The sequence below is a fragment of the Acipenser ruthenus genome, chromosome 8 (assembly GCF_902713425.1).
Source record: "Acipenser ruthenus chromosome 8, fAciRut3.2 maternal haplotype, whole genome shotgun sequence".
Taxonomy (NCBI): domain Eukaryota; kingdom Metazoa; phylum Chordata; class Actinopteri; order Acipenseriformes; family Acipenseridae; genus Acipenser; species Acipenser ruthenus.
In genome coordinates this window covers 36114624-36135377 of record NC_081196.1, presented here as the reverse complement: position 1 = coordinate 36135377, position 20754 = coordinate 36114624, and the positions used below count along the sequence as shown (strand labels likewise).

At 36.6% G+C, this 20754-nt stretch overlaps 1 protein-coding gene across 10 annotated transcripts in view; it reads left to right on the top strand.

Moving 5' to 3' along the window:
- Positions 1-20754, top strand: part of LOC117407249 (dystrophin-like) — an 809654-nt gene that overhangs the window by 296124 nt on the left and 492776 nt on the right. For all 10 annotated transcript variants that reach the window (XM_059028873.1, XM_059028880.1, XM_059028876.1 and 7 more), the window contains 6 exons: positions 777-956; positions 5843-6018; positions 9728-9851; positions 13281-13368; positions 16576-16817; positions 17846-18026. In XM_059028873.1, the coding sequence (XP_058884856.1) occupies positions 777-956; positions 5843-6018; positions 9728-9851; positions 13281-13368; positions 16576-16817; positions 17846-18026 (991 nt within the window). The remainder of the gene's footprint in view (positions 1-776; positions 957-5842; positions 6019-9727; positions 9852-13280; positions 13369-16575; positions 16818-17845; positions 18027-20754) is intronic.

Below are 20754 nucleotides of genomic sequence, written 5' to 3'. Positions count from 1 at the left end.
TAACTGCATCACAAAAATAAATCCAATGATGATCCAAATTGCTCCATTAAGTCACTTTTTATATCCCCAACCTGATATAAAAATACCACCAAATGCAACACTAGCTGAAACGTTTGTCTAGTTGACTTAGGTCCAGACCAAATCAAAACTTTGACAACCCGCTAATCGCACTTAACAAAACTGTATTTAAAAGTGTTTTCTTTTTTTTGTAAGTATCTTATTTCTTCTACTCATAAAAAGAAAATATGTAATATGTACAACATAACTTATAACAATTGTTGTTGCTTGGTTACTACAAAGCATTATCAGAAACATATTACTTTTAAACATTAAACATTTGATTATATTATTATTATTATTATTATTATTATTATTATTATTATTATTATTATTATTATTATTATTTCATTCAATGTTCAAAACAAAAAAGAAGAAAAAATAAAATGCCTTAAGTTAAACAGAAGATCAAAGAGAAGATACAAAGCTCAAAGGCAAAAACGCAAAATACAGGAGGATGGGAACAAAACAGAAAAAACAGAAATGGAATCATTGAAACAGCTTAATAAAAAGCTTTTTAACAAAAAAACTGCACTACTACTTTAGAAAGCAAAAATGTGTTTTTAGTTTTTAAGTCACTGACTGAGAACACACAAATGTTTGTCCTCCCAGGAGTAGTAACAGCTCTAGTAGCAGTAGCCGTAGTAGTCGGGATAGATGCAGAAGAGGACCCGAGTTGTCAGCCGAGCATATTTTGACTGCAGTCTCTTGTTTGACAGGTCCTGAAAGGGGACTTGGAAATGAAGAGACAGACCATGGATAAGTTGTGCGCACTCAGCCAGGACCTCCTGTCAGCCGTAAAAAACAAGGACGTAGCTCACAAGCTGGAAGCTCGTCTAGAGGATTTCGCCCAGCGCTGGGACAGCCTTGTGCAGGCCCTGGAGAAGAGCTCCACACAGGTACAGTAACACAAAGAGAAGTGAGATGCTAAGCAGAAGTCATGCCATACATGATCATTCACTGGGTATTTTGTGAACCTCAAGTATCCTCATCACTGATGCATGCATGACCATATCTTTAGAAAGATGACATGGTGGTGAGGAAACACATTAGACAAGCTCTTCATACTTATTATTTCGAGCATTGCATGCCCAGTGAGGCAGATCCTAATTATATTTATGACAAAATACCTTTTTTGAATGAAGCTCATTATAATTCAGATGCATGTGATTTAAACTGAAAAATCAAGTTCCCTTGTTGAAATGTTCTGTTGCTTGGTTTGCCAAACCAATTCTGATAAAATATAGCTGTAACTGTTTGCCACAATAACTTGATCATCTTTAGCTTTTGTAATAACTGCTTTTTCAAAGCTGATCTTTTATTTGAGCAATTGTATTGGGGCCTGTGTAAATATCAATGTTTGGTTGGATGAGCAAATGAGACACGTACCGTATCCTTTTGTTGTTGGCTATTTAGCTAAAGGAGCATATTGGTTTAATCTCTTTTTAGATGAAACAAAGAAACATGTACTTACACCTTCTGCGAATATTGCTCAATTTCAATTTGATCACAGTATCAGTAAAAAAGTAAATCTATCACAGACTCAGTTTAAAGAGACTTAACCCTATCAAGAAGGTTAATTGGTACTGAGCTACTTACCATATTCAGGATCAGTTCCATTAAGGAAATTAGGATATACTGCAGACTACAAAGCGAAGACCTTAGACACAACCTGACAGTCTAATATTAAAGCTAATGCTAGACGATTTTACATACAGGTGTTTGTGTGTACTGCTGTGTATGGTGTACTGGGTTTCGCAGTCAACAAATGACAATTCCTGCACTTTGATGGGAAGAAAACAATGAAAGAGCCCTTGATTTGCAGCTTGTTATTACAGTATAATATAATCCTGTGTGGTAGTGAGATTGCAGACAAACTGTACTTTGTAGGCATTCAATTTAAGGTGACCAGACGTCCTGTTTTTCACGGGACAGTCCCACTTTTGGAACACTGTTCCCAGTGTCCGCAGAACCTTTCTTGGGACGCTCATTTTGTCCTGTTTTTTTTCCCCCGAGCATCGTCGCGCCGCTAACAGAATATTGTATTTTCATGAAGGCTGCTGTGTTACTACCATATGTAACTTATTACAGTACAGTGACACTTGTTGTGACTAAAGGGAAGGTTGAACACCCAGTAGCATTAAAAAGCAGCTGTACAGTGCCGTGCAAATCTGGAGAATTACTGAACAGTCACCGTTCACATTTGCAACCAATCACAGAGAATTGCAGGTGGGTTTATCCATGGCTCTGTGCGATGCACCCGGGAAAGTAGTCCATGCAGGAAGCCATCTTCATGGTTTTCCTCATCCTCCTCTGCCTCTCCTTCTCCTCCCATGAGGAAGAAGAATAGTTGCCATTCCAAGTGATCGGCAGACTCGGAACAGATCGAGAAGCTCTGGGCAGCAGTTTCCCACCAAGGAACGATGCTCACAGAGTTACTGCATGAACGTTCAGCAGATACAGTCAGGACTGCCTATAAGCGAGACAACTTGCCTCCTCCAGAGAAGCTCACTGCCCATTCCACCAGGAGCATGGCAACTTTGTGGGCTTTATTCCAGGGTGCATCTGTCAAAGACAGCAATGCAGCAGTGGGCTACTCCCCATACCTTCACTAGGTTCTACAGACTAAATGTATTGGATCCCCAAAACCCTGGCTTAGGAAGTAGACTGTTAACCCTTTGCGGTCCATTTATTCAGCACGTCAGGTCCAATTTATTTTCACATGCGCAGTTTATTTTAGACACGCTGTTTAAAAGTATTTTTTTTCACAGTAAAACAGGTTTATAAGGCACTGCATATCAACAGGACACTCAATACTACATCTCCAGCCCTGCCCCACCCCCTGTTCGCTGTATTTTTCACATACCTCTTCATAGTCGTGCATACCGATAAATCATCTCCTGATCACTCGTTTTATCACCAAACTCCTCAATAATGCGATCCAAGGCATCAGTCTCACTCGGCCATTGAATGGTTTTCTCGGCTTTTTCCGGAGTAAAAACGACTAGAGATCTTTTTGATGATGTTGGACAGGGTCCGACATAGGACTGCAAAGGGTTAAGGACAGCTTCTGAGTCAACCCTTACAACACAGGTATAAAGGTGAGTTTCTCCCTCAATTTTTTAGCCCTAGCTACTTGTTACTGGAGTTCCTAATGGTAATGCACAAGGCAGCCTCTCAGCTTAGCCTTGTAGCATTCCAGTCGTTCTGCAACATTGCAACTGCTTGGGTATACTCACCTATTAGGTAATGGTTACATTTGTACTTGAAAGGGAACATTAGGTTATTATCATAACCCTAGTTTCCTGAAATAAAAATGTAACCTTTTACCTTCGCTGCTCGGCTGAGCAGCTTTGGTATAGAACATTCAGGTTTCGGGTCTTTAGGAGTTAAACACCCATTAGGTAATGGTTAAATTTCTATTTCAGGAACCAGGGTTAAAATAATAACCTAACATTCTCCAGGTTTCATAGTTATCATTAAATAACTGATTAAATTCAGTTAAGTAATCAAGGCCCTCATGGGATGAAATTGTGCACCCCTGCTGTACAACTTGAGTCAGCTGTATAGAGAGACCATCTTGGGAATCCCCAGTCTCACACTAATGCTTTTATTCATAGAGCCTTAATAAATATTTAAAAGAATGTGGCTCTCATCTTCAGTGCTAATAGTGCTGCTAAAATTGAATAATTATTCTTTTTTATGTACATTTTTTGTCTACCTTGTTAGAAGCCCTATGTTCTACAGAATGTTCTCTATAGGCAGTCGGGGTCATTGAATAAATGGACACTTGTAATGCTTTTTATTAATGTTTCAGTGTATTCATATTATTATTATTATTATTATTTATTTCTTAGCAGACGCCCTTATCCAGGGCGACTTACAATATCACATTATTTTTACATACAATTACCCATTTATACAGTTGGGTTTTTACTGGAGCAATCTAGGTAAAGTACCTTGCTCAAGGGTACAGCAGCAGTGTCCCCACCAGGGATTGAACCCACGACCCTCTGGTCAAGAGTCCAGAGCCCTAACCACTACTCCACACTGCTGCAGACAGCAGCTAAATTATTGAATTATTTTGATAAATGACCAACTAATGGCCACATTTCCACAAATAAATAAATCACCTTGGCCCATTTCAGCATGTTTTAATTAATTGCGCCAGCCTGTTGACATCATCACTGACATATCTGCTTATAGGCCTGAGGAACGTATACAGTTTAAAAGTTATTCTGGGAATAAAGAGCCACACAATGAACTTTAGAAAACACTGAATTTTTAAAGACGACAGAACATTATTGTGCCCTAAAGCTCATTTTGCATTTGTGACATTCTACTTTCCTTATGAATTAGATGTTTCGGTTTGGGCAAGGAAGTCACATTTACAATGCAAACAGAAAGGGCAAGGGCTTGCGTTATTATTGTGATGCGTTTTAAATTGCATTAGGTTTCTATTTGGGGGCCTGTTACACATGGTGTTTGTGTAATCATCAACAGCTTTATGAGCTTTTTGGTTGAGTTGATGGGGTGACACTGATGGGCTGCTTCTTTGAAGGTTATATTATTCACCCCAGGGGTTACCTGAACATCCTCAATCAGGACTCCATCAGGATTAACCTGGATGCTGTTCTGATGGGAATGTAGTTTTTTTTTTTTTTCAAATAAGCTTTAAAGATGTTAAGATCTCAATGCCCTTTGCTGCTGTGTAAGCAAAAAACAAAACAAAAAACATTGCAGGCATATTCAAAGGTTCCTCATAATTGCATTTGTATAAAATTGAGAGTTTATTGGATTTTAACCAAAGATCAAAGCAGTCACTATGTTCATAATGTAAAGGGTGTCAGGCCGACGGAAGCAATCATCGCTCAAGGGGCCCTATTTTTGGGCCCTAAAAATGTACTTGTGTGCCTCTGTGTGGTTTATACAATTATTGATACATAAATCTCATTTCATGGAGTTGCATTCGTATCAAAGCTTTCTTTGGCAACACATAGGTTTTGTGTTAAAGGGATGATTCATATTTTGATAACGTTGGCAGCTCAAACATGATGCATATCGGTTGTATTTAAAATAAAATACAAATACAGAAATAATAATTAACAAAAAAATCCTACTGGAATAATGTATATAATGATACACTATATACATTACTTTTGGCCATTCTAAAAGTGTGTGCCATTATAAAATAAATTAGGCCTAAGTGTCATTAGTTCCACCTAGAAATTTAATACATAAAGCCCAGGGATGGCTGTGCATGGACATAAAAAAACAGGCACCAAGCTGTTTAAATACATTCAAATGATTTATTGAAAGTAACTTCACAGAACAAGAACTACAATTTAGAAGTAATATAAACCACACACTCACACGTCGTTTGTTTCTCATTTTGTAATGTAACCCTCTATTATCAGAAGTTGCTTTAAGCTGTTGCTTATTTTATTTTACAGTAACATAATTTGGTTTCTCATTCCTTTGGTAAAGTGTGTGGATGAGCCAGAAACCAATATTTGTGGCATAATATTTTAAATATGTTGAATAAAAAACTATGTTGCCTATGACATTATAGGGTTAAATGTAGGAGTTTATTACAGACTGAAATTAATGACTTGAAAATATGGTGCTTTCAGTATTGTTTTATTTTATTCGATTTTTTCTATAAATGTCAAGTCATGATTTCAGGTGGAAGCAGCTTCTCATTATTTTCTATTGGCGCTCCAAACAATATTTATATTGAAGTCTTTCCTGCAGCTTGTGACCCCTTTCTCAATATTTCCCACAGATTTCACAGGCTGTCACCACTGCTCAGCCATCACTAACGCAGACCACAGTAATGGAAACTGTAACTATGGTGACCACCAGAGAGCAGGTCCTGGTTAAACATGCTAAGGAAGAGCTCCCTCCACCCCCGCCCCAGAAGAAGAGGCAGATTGTGGTGGACTCTGAACTTCGGAAAAGGTAAGCTTGATTTCCATGTTCACTGGGTTGATAAACTAACACGTATAAAGTCTGTTAGGACCAGCTCACAGTGAGCTGTGACATTTAAAACATATATATGAATCAGTCATTGGAAAGCCTGGCCCGTGATTGGTTCAAAACTCATCATAGGAGGAAAAATAGATTTAACTATTGCCCTCACATCCTTACACCACCGGTCAATAGTCTCCGACTATCATGTGATTGGTTCACATCACTGTCAGTCCCACCCCTTTTCAAAGGAACACCTTTCACCCTGCACTCTTCCGAAGAGAAAATGGCTGAATACCGATTTACACTGAACACTGAATTACAAAACATACTACAAAAGAAAGATGCTCCAAACACTATAATGGTGATTAAAACATCACTGTCACTGTTTTCTGACTTTCTGAAATCCAAACAAATTCAACTCGATGAAAACAAATATGACGGTCGGGATATAAACTGGATTATGCAGCAGTCACAAACCGGAGAAAACATTGCTAACTACAGTAGATAGTTAATTATCTGATTTTTGATCAACTGTACTGTCTAATCAACCGAGCACACCTGTAATCAAGTGATGAATTACATGTGGTGTATTTAGTGGTTGCAATCCTGGGAATCCCATATGGTAAATTCAGCTCCTGAATCCCGATTTCAGGATTGTATTAAGGAAACTCTGATTCTGTTTTTACTCATGATTTTCCCTTGTTTCGTTATGTGTGCTACTCTGCTGCACTTAGTAACTAGGCAACCAACCCCTGCCGCTAAAATTAAAATGACAAGATTTGAAATTCGCTTTAATGATAACAACCACTGTCTGCAGCTACTCATCTCAACATGGCAGAGAGAAATAAAAAATAAAAAATACTTTTAATGACTGTGATGAAGGAGACACAGAGGAGACATTCAGGAGGCTATGTGGTCCAGTGGTTAAAGAAAAGGGCTTGTTAACCAGGAGGTCCCCGGTTCAAATCCCAGCTCAGCCACTGACTCATTGTGTGACCCTGAGCAAGTCACGTAACCTCCTTGTGATCCGTCTTTTGGATGGGACGTAGTTGTAAGTGACTACAGCTGATGCATAGTTCACGCACCCTAGTCTCGTATCTTGTAAAGCGATACGAGATAATGTGATGGTGTTCCATTATGAAAAGCACTATATAAAAATAAAGATTATTAAATTATGCAAGCTGTACTGCAGAACCATGTTAATAAATCACCCCTGGGGAAGAACACCAGCAGAATGAATAGAGTTAAAAGTTTTTAAAATAGATCCCTGCATTTACTGACCTGTACTGTAGTCAAATTGGCCATTTGGTTATTATTTATTTCTTAGCAGATGCTCTTATCCAGGGCGACTTACAACTGTTACAAGATATCACATTATTTTTACATACAATTACATTATTTTTTACACATTATTTTTACATACAATTACCCATTTATACAGTTGGGGTTTTACTAGAGCAATCTAGGTAAAGTACCTTGCTCAAGGGTACAGCAGCAGCGTCCCCCACCTGGGATTGAACCCAGGACCTGAGGGTCAGGAGTCCAGAGCCCTAACCACTACTCCACACTGCTGCCCTAGTTCACCTGGTAAAAACATCTGAGGGGTCTATCTAAATACTGCCACTGTTTAAAATAACTAATAAAAGCCATAATAGTCTCCTTATCTTATTGTTGTCTGTAAGTAATAAACAAATTCTATTTTAATTATTTAAATTATGCTGATACAATATTTAGATGTTTCAATCAATTAACTAGACCCCTTGTTGTGAAGGTGAAGGCTGAATGTTTGCAATTACAAAACCATGGCCAGTTCTGGGCACATGTAATACAAGCAGGACAGTGAATTGAGTTGAAATTAAAGGTGCTTTGGTAGCATGGGTAAAAGTACAATTATTTAAGAAAGCCTAGCTTGGACAGCTCTCTACTGCAATCATGCCCATTAGAGGAAACTGTACAAAAAAAAAAATATTAACAATGTAACAATACGAGAGCGTATCCTGGGGATCACTGTGAGATCAGAATGTTGTATCTTGTAGTGGGAAAACAAGCAGTGGACCACTTTGAGTGTGAACCAAGATCTGGCTCATATCAACTTCTCTAATGCAGTCCTGTGATTTGATGTGTGTATTTCAAACTGCTATCATCTCACTATTTAACATTTTAAGCCACATCATGTATCGTGTCCTCAAATTGTTAATTTGTCAAATATACACCTGTGGAGGATTTGCACAAGCAGTGGCAATGTGAACTTCCCCTATGTTTATTTGTTTTCTTTACAACGAGGTAGTCAGTTTCCATGTCACCAGTTGTGATGAATTGTTTAGTTCTTTTATTACGTACTGTTCGACTACTGTCCACTGAGAGTCGACATAACTAAACTCTCTTCCCCAGTGATCTAGCCAAGGTCCACATTTCTCCCTGTTACAAGTAAATAATGAAACATTTTAGCAGAAAAAGGAATCTTAGATTTATTTTACTCTTTTAAAGTATGTTAGTCTGCAGAGCATAATTCTATTGTATGCCATGACAAATGTTTCTAGGATTACATTTTGCACATTATGGATGCAGAGCATAGAAGCTCATAATGGCTTTGCCATTTTAGTTTACCTCAAGCAGTCGTCTTCCACACACCATTAACATCTCCTTATGCAGTGTTCCTCTTTCTAGCCTGCTGTTTTGATGTTCCTTGTTCCTCTAAAATGTTTCTGTACCTATTTGCGTTTAATGGGATTTTACTTAGCCCACTGTACCACCTGGTGGCCAAATGTTGCAAGAGGTTTCTGAACAGGATTTTGGCATAGCCCCATATTGTCATCCTGTGGATTAAATGTATTATTATAGTTAAATGGTCTAAGAAGACACAAACAGAATGGCATGGTTTTGCAAAATTCACCCCAGCTAGTCAAAATGGTTACATTTATCTTTTCTGCCAAATAATGTTCTACTATCAAACTGCAGTGTGGCTACTTAGGAATGGCTTGTGAAACTGACCCCAGATACGTTTTCTTAGCTTATCAGATCCTTTTGCCGTTCTGTCAGTTTAACGACTACAACACTTAAAGTGATGCTGTACTTAAGGTAAAGGACTATTTTACTACAGTGTTTTCCCGACTGTTAAGCTACCATCTACAAAACAACAAATAACATCAAATGATTTTAGGGTATCCATATGGCAGGTTTTAAAGATAAATAACTGAGAAATTAACTGTATATTTTTACTTTAAAGACAGCTGCATTAACTTTTTACTCCAAGGTGATTCATATCCGTTTGGAGGGCTGTTTCGGTGATTTGGGTTGGCATACTCTTGAAACTCTTGGGACTTGTATGTTGTTTCCTCCTGTCTCCTTGTCTTTTATTTGATAAAGATATTTGTCTTGGCTATCTATTGTTTAGGACTGCTATGTGTTTTAAGACTGCTGATGAATGGCTGCGTTCAGTGTGAAGTGTTATTGCTTGTTTGTTTCCAGTAAAAATGCAGCTGCGGTTAAAAGCTTTAAGGTTTGTAAAGTAATTTATTGCATTCCCTGCAGCAATATAAATGGTAGGAACTGAAGGAGACCTGCAAAGTGCTTGTAGTAAAAACGTTTTGCCTTGTTCACTTGACTGCAACAAGAAAATGTGCTGTGTTTACAACAGAAAGCCACCCCTTAATAAATGTTTTTTTTGGTAATAGTTTTCACGCCTTCTGTGTTTTAGGTTTGGTGTGGATACGACCGAGCTGCACAGTTGGATGACCAGATCTGAAGCCATACTCCAAAGTCCAGAGTTTGCGATTTCCCGGAAAGAAGGGAACCTCTCAGATCTTCAAGAGCGAGTAAATGTAAGGAGGCAGATTATGATACCTGTATAAAACAATAACAAAACATATACACTGCCTGGTCACCTCATTAGGCCTTGGGACCTTGGGTTGGGTTACCATTTGCTCTAATCACAGCTTTGACATGATGTGGCATAGAATTCCCTCTGTCCGTCACTCACTTTGGCCACAGCTGTCTCCCTTGGCAACCACTTTCCTTTTGTTTTGATTTTATAACTCAGATGGAGCTTGAATCAGCCTCCCAACATGTTGTTCTTGCTACTGTGGTTCCTAATCAACACCCATTCTTCAGTATACATTTACCATAAATGTTTATTATGTTAAAAATGGAGACGATTTTGATACATATATTTTGTCATAATATTCATCTGGGTAAAAAAGATTTCCCTTTGACCTTAAAAAAAAAAAAAAAAAAAAAAAAATCAATAGCTTTCTTTTAGACCTGTGAAGGACAACCCTATTGTGTTAAACTGCTGTTGAAAACACGAACTTCAGCTGTGTTCCTTCAATACAGTTTATTGATTTTTCTAACACTTTATTGCTATATTTTGTGCCTGGTTGGCTTTCTAGTTAATTACTGCAGTGTTTATTTTTTCCTGTGTTATAAAACTGAGGGGTCATAGTCAGGCCTCAGCTTCTAAACTATAAGCTATCAGACTGTGAAACCCTGGGGTGATTCACTTCACCTGCTTTAATCAACCCACCTGTTTTAAAAAAATGAAGTAAGATCCCACTGAAAAGATATGTTATGTGTCACTGCAGTACGACCACAAAAAATGCATTTTCTTGTTATTAGTCTGCTGTGTTTGCTTGGAGCTGAAAGAGAGTAGGCGTGATAAAAATGATAAAAAAGGTAGAAACAACCAGGGCTGAGCCCCATTACTTATAGATAATATATTTAGGAGGGATCATCTTTATTGCAGCCTTTTTGTGATAGAATTCATAAAATTAATCTATCAATGAATTAATATATATATATACTGTATATAAGCAATAAGGCATGACAGGGTGTGGGATATACTCCAACTGCGTTAAGTCATGAGGCGAAGCAAACGATTTCGAGCAACATGGTGTTTGATTCATTGTTGTCCTTGTCGTTGTCTGAGGAAGTGTTGCAGGACAATCACGCAGGCCGCCTTTGCCACGTCTGGCCATGTTTATTTGCACATCAAAACAAACCTTTCTCACAAAACCTGCGGCAGTGTCAGGTGACAGTGTTGGGGAAGATTTTTTGTTTTTGTTTTTTTGTAATCGTCCTTTGTGATCCGGGAGGAGTGACAGGAGGTATCCATGCCAGATTGGATTTGCGGTACCGTTTCACAGAGGCAGCAAAGATGCTGTTTGCATTTTGAAATACTCGGACAGTGGCATAAAAAGGACACCCGATGTCCAGAAGCTGTGCTTCAGTAAGTCCGATGCTCAGCAGTATTAACTTTTTTTTCACCACCTGAATAAGTGTCTGATTCAGACGCACCCAAAATCTCATCTAGAGTTTGGTTTCCGAAAAGATGAAAATTGATATACCACGTCAGTCTTAAAATTTAAATATGATTACCGTTTTTTTTGTTTTGTTTTTCAAAATCCTAGTGCCGTATGGATAGCTACAAGTGATTCGCCCCTTTTTGAAAAAAGTTTCAACCCATGAGAATATATATATATATATATATATATATATATTCTCATGGGTTGAAACTTTTTTCAAAAAGGGGCGAATTCCCTATACTAGTGATTCATGCAATGCTTCTACAGTAAATATAGTACCGGTGTTGTTCAAACTGTAAACAACTTCTCAGTCTGACTTCTGTTTCTGTCTATCCTTTTATCCTTTTTGATACAGTATCTGAACTGAAGAAAAGCTGTGCTGGCACTTTATAACACAGACATCTTATTCAGCATTTGTTTTATAACTAAATAAATATTAGGCCTATTACGTGCTTATCTTTCCTTATTTACTTTTTTGCTGCGAGAAGAGCTTCGAAATGAACTCCTGACCGTCATTTAGCCAGGCTATTTATAGTTTAAAAACTGCTAAGTAAATTGATCCATGAGTTACCTTTTTTTATTTATTTTTGTATATAAAATATAACATTGATTGCATGGTGCTTTATGCATGGTTAATTCACAGAAAGTTACATTTTTGCTTCACTATATATGTATTATAGAGAGGGAGTTATTTTATTTTGTATTTTAAACAGATGTGTGTTGTTATGTGTCCCGCGGTGCCCCTACACCCCCTCTTCGGTTATAATGCTCATATTTTGTGTCCCCCAAGACCCACGTTATAGCGAGGGAGCACTGTAGATATATATATGTACTCTGCATATATATATATATATATATATATTGTGAACCGACTCGCACCACTCACGGTTCGTTGCCCCTTTAAAACCAGACCAATTTTCACGCGGTTACGCGTTATTTTTAAAAAGCACAAAATCAAACGCAAAATAAACCCCTAGCTCTTTACGAGCACTAACTAACACACAGGAACCTAACTAACACAGGACGGCTAGGCCGTTTACCTGTCACACAAAAACCACTTTAACCGAACCACACTGCACGCTTTTCCTCTTGACTGCTCCGAAGCAGAGCACCTCTTCTGCCTCCTTCCACTCAGCAGCCCTGAACAATCTGACTGCCCTCTTTAAATACCCTGCACCTGGTTCTAATTTAACAATAATTACCAGGTGCAGGGGTAATTAATAATAAAACAATTAAGAAATTTAATTAAACCATAAAGCAAAACAATTAAACAATAAAGCCAATTACAATTAATTTTTTTCCAAATCCAAATCCAATTAAATGTTTTCCTGCAGGGAGGCTTTAACCCCCTCCCTGCTGTCTTACAATATATATATATTTTTTTTTTCATTTTTTTTTTCATGACTCTTTGATCTGTATTTTCATTCACATTTTCTGTGATTTTGTTTGATATCTATGTTTAAAATATTTGATTAAATCCATTAGACCTGAGTGTTGCGTTTACTTGTGCATCAGTGCGTGTGTGTGTGTGTGTGTCTATATATATATATATATATATATATATATCACAGTTTCTGGTGAGTGAGAGGGGGTTTAGTAGATGTAACTGGGCCTTGCAGTGCCTGATTATGATGTCCAAAACGAGAAAAGTTTCTGAAGAACTGTGATTATAATTGAGTTACAGCTTCTTGGTCAGACAATATGCCATAAATTCTATTCAAAAAAGTGTTTGATGCCTTGACACATGACACATTGATGACTCAAGATGACAAGTAACGTACATGCACCAGTGGCTTTAAGTTTGAACTTCATATTGTAAAACAAATTTAGACCTAAAAATAGTTCTGCTTTTTTTTTCTTTTAAGTTTTCTTTAACCTACTGTTTTGATTTGTGGAGCAAGTAACCTGCCTCTCCTTGGAAATGTTCAATCACTGCTTTCCTTGCTGCAGGCTATTGAGAGAGAGAAGCCAGAGAAGCACAGAAAGCTGCAAGATGCCAGCCGATCAGCTCAGGCACTGGTGGAACAGATGGTGAATGGTAATTACATGGGAGATGATTTAAATAATCTTCTTCAAGATTTGTGCAGCACATAGGCCCCTATCCTTAGCACTGAAGTTATTAGAAAAAAAAATGAGAGTGTGTGTGTGTGTGTGTGTGAATATGTGTTTTTTTCTTATTCTGAATAGATACTACTGCAACCTAAATTAGCCAGTTGGATATTTTAATGTAATATTAATGTCAACATGTACATGCATTTTCTTTTGTAATGAACAGTTTTCAGTCTACAAACATGGTTTATTCATAGTATTTTTGTTTGTGTGCCTAAATGAGCAACAGTTTAAATAATTACAGACTGCAGTACTTTAAGCATGTACAGGTTTTACTACTGTATGATATCCCTTAAAAAATGTTTTTGAGGACGACCATTGAGATGCTGTTAGGATACCATTATGAAACCCCAGAAAAAAACAATTAGCTAGCTGCAGTATTACCAGTGGTTCTGATACAGTATATAAACAGTATACAACAAGTGTTGAGAGATCTAGTATCAAATAACTTTATCGTGTTCGGTGCTGTTAAGTACATATTTATTTTTACTGGATTGCATTTTGGAATCTGTCTTGCTTTTGTTCAAATCCAACGACAGAATGATCAGGACAAATTATACCCTGTTGCTAAGCAGATTAAGAATCCATGGAGTTATTCCATGCTCAGTGAGTGTTCATGGTGTGCTGTGGTTATTTTACTCATGAGAATGGCTGTAGACAACCCACTCAATCCCTTTTCGGGGCTTGTGGGTTATTCGGCCATCCTCTGTGTATCCTGTATTTATGCAACTATTACCACTGTGGGACCATTCTCTCAAGGGCACATGGCACTGTAGTTGCCCTTGCTCTTCCATTGCACCTTGATAAAGAATCATCATGTTACCATTGTAGTGCTGCTGCATTGCCACTGAAGATAAAGGGCTTACATTATGTCATTAAAGTAATATAACCTGACAAAAGCCTATGTAGCTTTAAACTTCTATGCAATTCGAGCATTATTTCCTTCACTACACTTTCGATAGAAAAATGAATGTAATATGCACACTTCCATGCAATGTGATGCCTATGTTGGTTTAATTTATTTATGTATTTATTTATTTTCTTACGGGCTGAACTATGTAAATTTTAACCAATGTAAGTAACTGCTCAGATTTGCTGACATATAAAACTTGGATAGCCTTGAAGAAGCATGACAATTGAAATATTCTATCACCTTATCTGAAATGAAGGTAAATTTGCTCTGGTTGACAGAGCAGTCGGTGGTGAAAATAAATATATATATATATATATATATATATATATATATATATATATATATATATATATATATATATATATATATATATCAGAGTGCATGAAAAATGAGCAAGTAAACATGAAGGTAATCAAGGAATCTAATGTTGTATGAAGAGTAGTGACATTTCAAGAGTGTTATTAGTTTTTTTGTTTACCCAAAAAACTATTTTAATAAATCTAACCAGCCTTCATTAAAAATTAATCTTGAATATTTGCATGCTACCATATTTTAGGGCTGCTTCAGTCAACCTTATCCTAGCCCTGTAAATGAGTCTTGGGAAATGGAATGTGAAAATGGCCATGCTGGTTCATTTTCACAGCATCAACTGTAAATCAAATGTAAATCAATCCATGCAAGTACCGTCTTTTTCATTTTGACTTGCCGTAATGAAAGCTCAGTTAATATCTATTGGACAGCAAATACTAAACAAAGACACAATTGATCCAAATTTATTTCATTATCCACCAAAACCAGCCAATCAATAATTTGCACTGACATAAGCAACCGGTCCTTCACCCGCAACTGCCGAATAAGCAAATCACAGCCAGTCAGCTCGACTGGAGCTCAGCATTTTTTTGTTTTAACAAACCATGACATGGACAGTTCAGTAATATTCCTCTATTCAGATAACTGTTTAGATAAACTATAAACAACTCTGACAAGTAAAACGTTAATTATTTAATAAAGCTAAAAAAAAAAATCTCTCATTATGTATGTGATCTTTCATGAAAATTGTCAGGACTATTTTCCTAAAACCTAGATTTTAAAGTGTTTTTCTAAAAAAAAACATAATGAGAAATAGTGTTCTAATAGCAACAGTGCCCTCTAGATGAAGGCTGTACCGCGCGGTAGTTGACCTTGACTTCAGTTAGTACCCTCGCTTTCGGCTTGGGACGCATAGAGCCTTCATCGACGTCCTCTATCACTTAAATTAAATACTGTCATTTCAATCAGTGTAGTGGCAATACCATACTGTATGACACAGGCTGACAACAGAATGGCATAGCAACTGAAATGGTACAAAAAAACAAAAATATGGGCTACAATGGTTGAATCTTTCTGTCTGCTGTAGCTTCCAGTATGTTTCCAATGTAGCTAGTCTCTGATTATAGTTATTATCAACAAGATAATAGACCCGAAATAAAAAAGTGCAGTATTATTAACAGAGGAGTAAAACCCTATCTAGGAAAGCCTTTTTTGTTTTATCATGCTGACAAAAGTGGATGTTTCTCCAACAGATTTTCATGTTCCTGCCTGACTTTGTGTCAACTGTATTTCCACGCAGAAAATTAGCTGCAACCAGAGTTTCAGTCTCATGATCTCTTTTTTTGGTCACAGGGTATTTTTTTGTAGTGGCATTAGTTGAAAAGCTTGCAAACTCCTTAGAGGCTCTTAATGTGACATACAAATTATACGGATAAATACTGAGCAGTTATCTGTATACACCCAACAAAATGAACACACAAATTCATATTTTTTACACATTTTAGTCCCTAATACACTTTCCTTTTTGAAATATGCCATGTCTATGAAAAACTATACAAACAAGGTTAATTTACGTGTGTAAACTCTTCATATGTTTTGCATAGAACCCATAGCAGTTTACTGATAAGAGTTCAGTGGATCATTTAAAAATGAATTTGCCACTGTGACTAAGCTTAATGTCTAAGTCTTGCTTTGCAGCTTTCCTCTTAAACAAAGGTAGGAGCTTCAAATAGTTTCATTTGTAATGGTCAGTGTTCCAAGGGGTCCTTCCCTGAATTGAATGCTTGTTTTGCTTGACTTGTGTTTTTTGTTGGTGTTGTTTACATTGTAAGAGGTTTCATTTTTTTATGTCTGCATCTAAGTGACACTTACAAGAGGATTGAATGGCATTTTATTTTTATCTGTACCATCCAGAGGGCCTTAATGCTGATGACATCAAGCAGGCCTCGGAGCAGTTGAACAACCGCTGGGTTGAGTTCTGTCAACTGCTTGGAGAGAGACTGGCTTGGCTGCAGTACCAGAACAAGATTTTAGCCTTTAACAGCCAGCTTCAGCAGATTGAGCAGGCTGTAGTGACTGTGGAGAACTGGCTGAGGAGCCAACAACCACCAGCAGCAGACCCTGAACCCATCAAACTACAGCTCGAGAAATGCAAGGTAAGTAGCCTATGGCGACAGTGCATGGACAGTCCAGAACCTTTTAGTCGAGCCCTATACTTACTGCTGTGCTGCCAATGGGTGCTATTTTAAAGGCTTTCTAGTACAATAATAGTATATACATTGCAAAGTAATAAATACAAATATTTCTCACTTTGAAACTTTTTCATTTTTATCTTTTAATGCAGACTGAAATACTATAATGTGTTTGAAAATTTGCAGTGTGTATAGTGTGTTAAAAAAACAAAACATTCTGTATACAAATATTTCTGGTATACAGTACAATTTATCAACTGGAATTATGTGCATAATGTCATAACATCAGTCATAATATATATATATATATATTTCAACAGAAAATAACAATTAATGTTAGCACTTTATTTGAAGTGTCCGTAATTCAGATGCAATTATGTATGAATTAACATATGATTTCCTTTTGAACTTGTATTGATGTCTTAGAAAGAATCACTTTCTTTAAAACAGCAAATCTATATTAATTAATTGTTGCTGTTTATATATGTACAACAATGTTTTGACAACTTTGCACTGTTTTAAAAATCACCTTTATCATTTAAGCTAAAGATAGGTCATACCAAACCCAATTTATATAAGGAATATGACATTTTCATCTGCACTCCTTCTTAGCATAAGTGCTAAGTATCTATATTGAACTATTTTGTTTTTTAATGTTAAGGTTCGGATGTGCCATCTACAGTACATTGAGATATTGATATATATACTTTCATCTGCAGCAGTGTTTTTTGTTACGTCTTGGTCTGCATGCTTTCTTTGTCGGACTGCAAGCCAGATTTTCCTGTTAAAGCTTAACACATGCTGTGTCAGAAAGTGACACACCAGCACAGATAATATTGAATGAATCTAATAACTGCAAACAGACACGTAGAAGAGGGCTGTTTTATACTGTGGTACCATATTACTTTAACCCAAAAGCTATGTAAAGGGCATTGAAGCTAACCTGTTTATCTTAAGAAGCTGTTCTTTTAATGCTGCTCCTTGTTCTGTAGGATGAGGTCACTCGCTTGTCTGGACTGCAGCTTAAAATTGAGGAGCTGAAAGACCAAGGGAAGGAGCTCAAGGAAAAGGAAGACGTGCCCATGTTTCTTGAGGCTGATATCGCAGCGCTCACCAACCACTATAACCAGGTTCTGGCTGACCTTCAGTCAAAGGAAACACAGCTAAAGACTCGTAAGTTTGTACTTGTACGGTGCCCATAAATACTGCCATCGTGGGGTTTCAGATATTAAATGCATTATTTTGTAGTTTAAATATGCTGGTAATATTGTAATGAGTACTGACACACATTCAGCGTATGTTTATTAAAGCTTAAAAATTGACTTGTCATAGCAATATCTTTTGCCACTCTTAGTTTCAATTGCTCAATACCTGAAGTTGCCTCCTTTTGATTTGCAACCTCATCAGAACCGTAAATCTGAGCTAGGGACCAAGAACCACCCGTGTTAAAACATGAATCAAAATCAACTTGTACTGTAAGGCATGCTACTCAAAAGAATAAGACTGAAATTCATAGTGGGGGTATAAAATAGTATATAATAGTACCACCACTAAAAAACCCAACAGAAAGTTTTTTTTTGTTGTTATCTGTTGAAGCTTGGCTCCGAAGAGGGAAACCTCTCAAGAACAAGTTTGCACACCAAAATGTACCTTCTTTTTTTGTAAATTACTGGCTCTCTTCCCCATATCTAACTTTCAAAAAGACATCCTTTTTCAGTTTCAGTCATACTGTATTTTTGTGTTTGATATAATATGTCATGTTTATATTTATTTATTTATTTATTTATTTATTTCATTTATATAGCACCTTACATCATAGACCCCAAGGTGCTTTACAGAAAACATAATACACACAGCAGAATAAAACATTAATATAGCATACAAAATATTATAATAAAAAGACTATTTTAAATAAAAGTAAATACATTTAAAAAAAACAGTAATAATAAAAATACTATAATAAGGCCTGTGTATATAAATAAGTCTTCAATCTTGACTAAAAACAGCAAGACTGCTAACTTCTCTGACAAAAAAAGGCAGAGAGTTCCATAATGTAGGAGCCTTATAAGAAAAGGCCTTTCCTCCCATACTATTAGAATTTACTCTTGGAATAACCAAGAGCCCTGCATCCTGAGATCTAAGATTCCGCTTAGGAATGTATGGGATCAACAGCTCTTGTAAATAACTGGGTGCTAATCCATTAAGGGCTTTATAAGTTAAAAAATAAAATCTTAAAATCAATTTGAAACTGCACAGGAAGCCAGTGTAAGGGGGCCAAGACAGGAGTAATATGTTTGCCTTTTCTGGTTTTAGTTAGAATTCTTGCAGATTCTTTGGAATCCCAGAAAAAAAGTGCATTACAATAGTAGATTCTCGATGAAACAAAGGCATGCATTAACCTCTCAGCATCAGATACAGAAATAATAAAAGTTTAGCTATATTTCTCAAATGATAAAAAGATGCTTTAGTAATTTTCCTAATATGGGACTCAAATGATCAAAAATGGATCAAAAATGACCCCCAAATTTCTTTCTTGAAGTTTTAGTTCTGAGGAAAGGCTGCTAAGATCTATTTTATATAAATCAACATTTTTTAATTGGTGCTGTGAACCCACAAGCATGACCTCCGTTTTATAAGAATTCAATATCAGAAAATTCTGTGACATCCAACACTCTATGTCTGCAAAGCAAGCAGCTAATAGAGCACCAGTGGAGGGATTGTCTGGATTGAAAGACAAGTACATCTGAGTATCATCTGCATAACAATGGAAATTCACTCCATCGCCTGCATATAATATCCCCTAATGGCAACATATATAATGAAAACAACAGGGGACCTAAAATAGATCCCTGAGGAACACCACAGACAACCTCTGACAAATCAGACTTAATCTCCCCGACAGAAACGTACTGAAACCGGAAAGATAAGACCTGAACCAAGAAGGGACACCACCTGCCAAACCCACTAAACTCCCAAGCCGAATTAATAGAATGGAATGGTCCACGGTGTCAAAGGCAGCACTAAGATCAAGACGAATTAAAATTGAAGTTAAGCCAGAGTCTGAGCTTATCAAAAGATAACTTATTTCCCTAACAATAGCAGTCTGAAATATCTCAAATAAAGCATTACAAGCTTCATATTTGAGTAATGAATGGCAACAACTTTCTCCAAGACCTTGGGTAAAAATGGAAGTTTGGAAATTGGCCTATAGTTGTTGATTATGTTGTTTGGCACCCTTTATACTAACATTAAAATGAAATGTATACCTGTTAATATTTTATGCACAGTTTTTTTTTTAATAGTCAGGCTCTTGTTTTACATTTGGACGTTCTGTTCTCATATATTATTCTGAATAATTAATGCTTAGTGCATCAGTTTTCATCAGGTGTCTTCCAAAAAAAAAAAAAAAAGTCAGCCATGCTATTAATAGTGCATACTAATAGTGATAGGTAAATGGTCCATTCTTTATTGAACTTTGAATGTAACCATTAAAACTAACAGAGAGAAGGGAATACCCTTATACAAGTTTACCATAGTAAAAGCATAATAAAGTGTAATAAAGCATAGGAAAGCAATGTGAAGAACAGTGAGGTGTGGTCAAGCACATTAATAAACATGGTAAACCTGATTAAATGATGGTTAATACATGGTATTACCATGGAAAAAGCATGGTAAAAGTACAAAAATACAGAGCAAAAATACCATGGTAAAGTTGTATAAGGGTAATGCAATGCATTTTGAGGACAAGTTCAGAATATTTATGCAGCAGCTTTAGTTCATCATTAGATAATAGATGTAGATGATAAATAGATAAATATTCTTTCAAGCATGAATTTTTCAGTCTTTCAAGGGACCAGATTCATTTTTTTTTTTTTTTTTTTTTTTTTAGCAGCATTAGGAT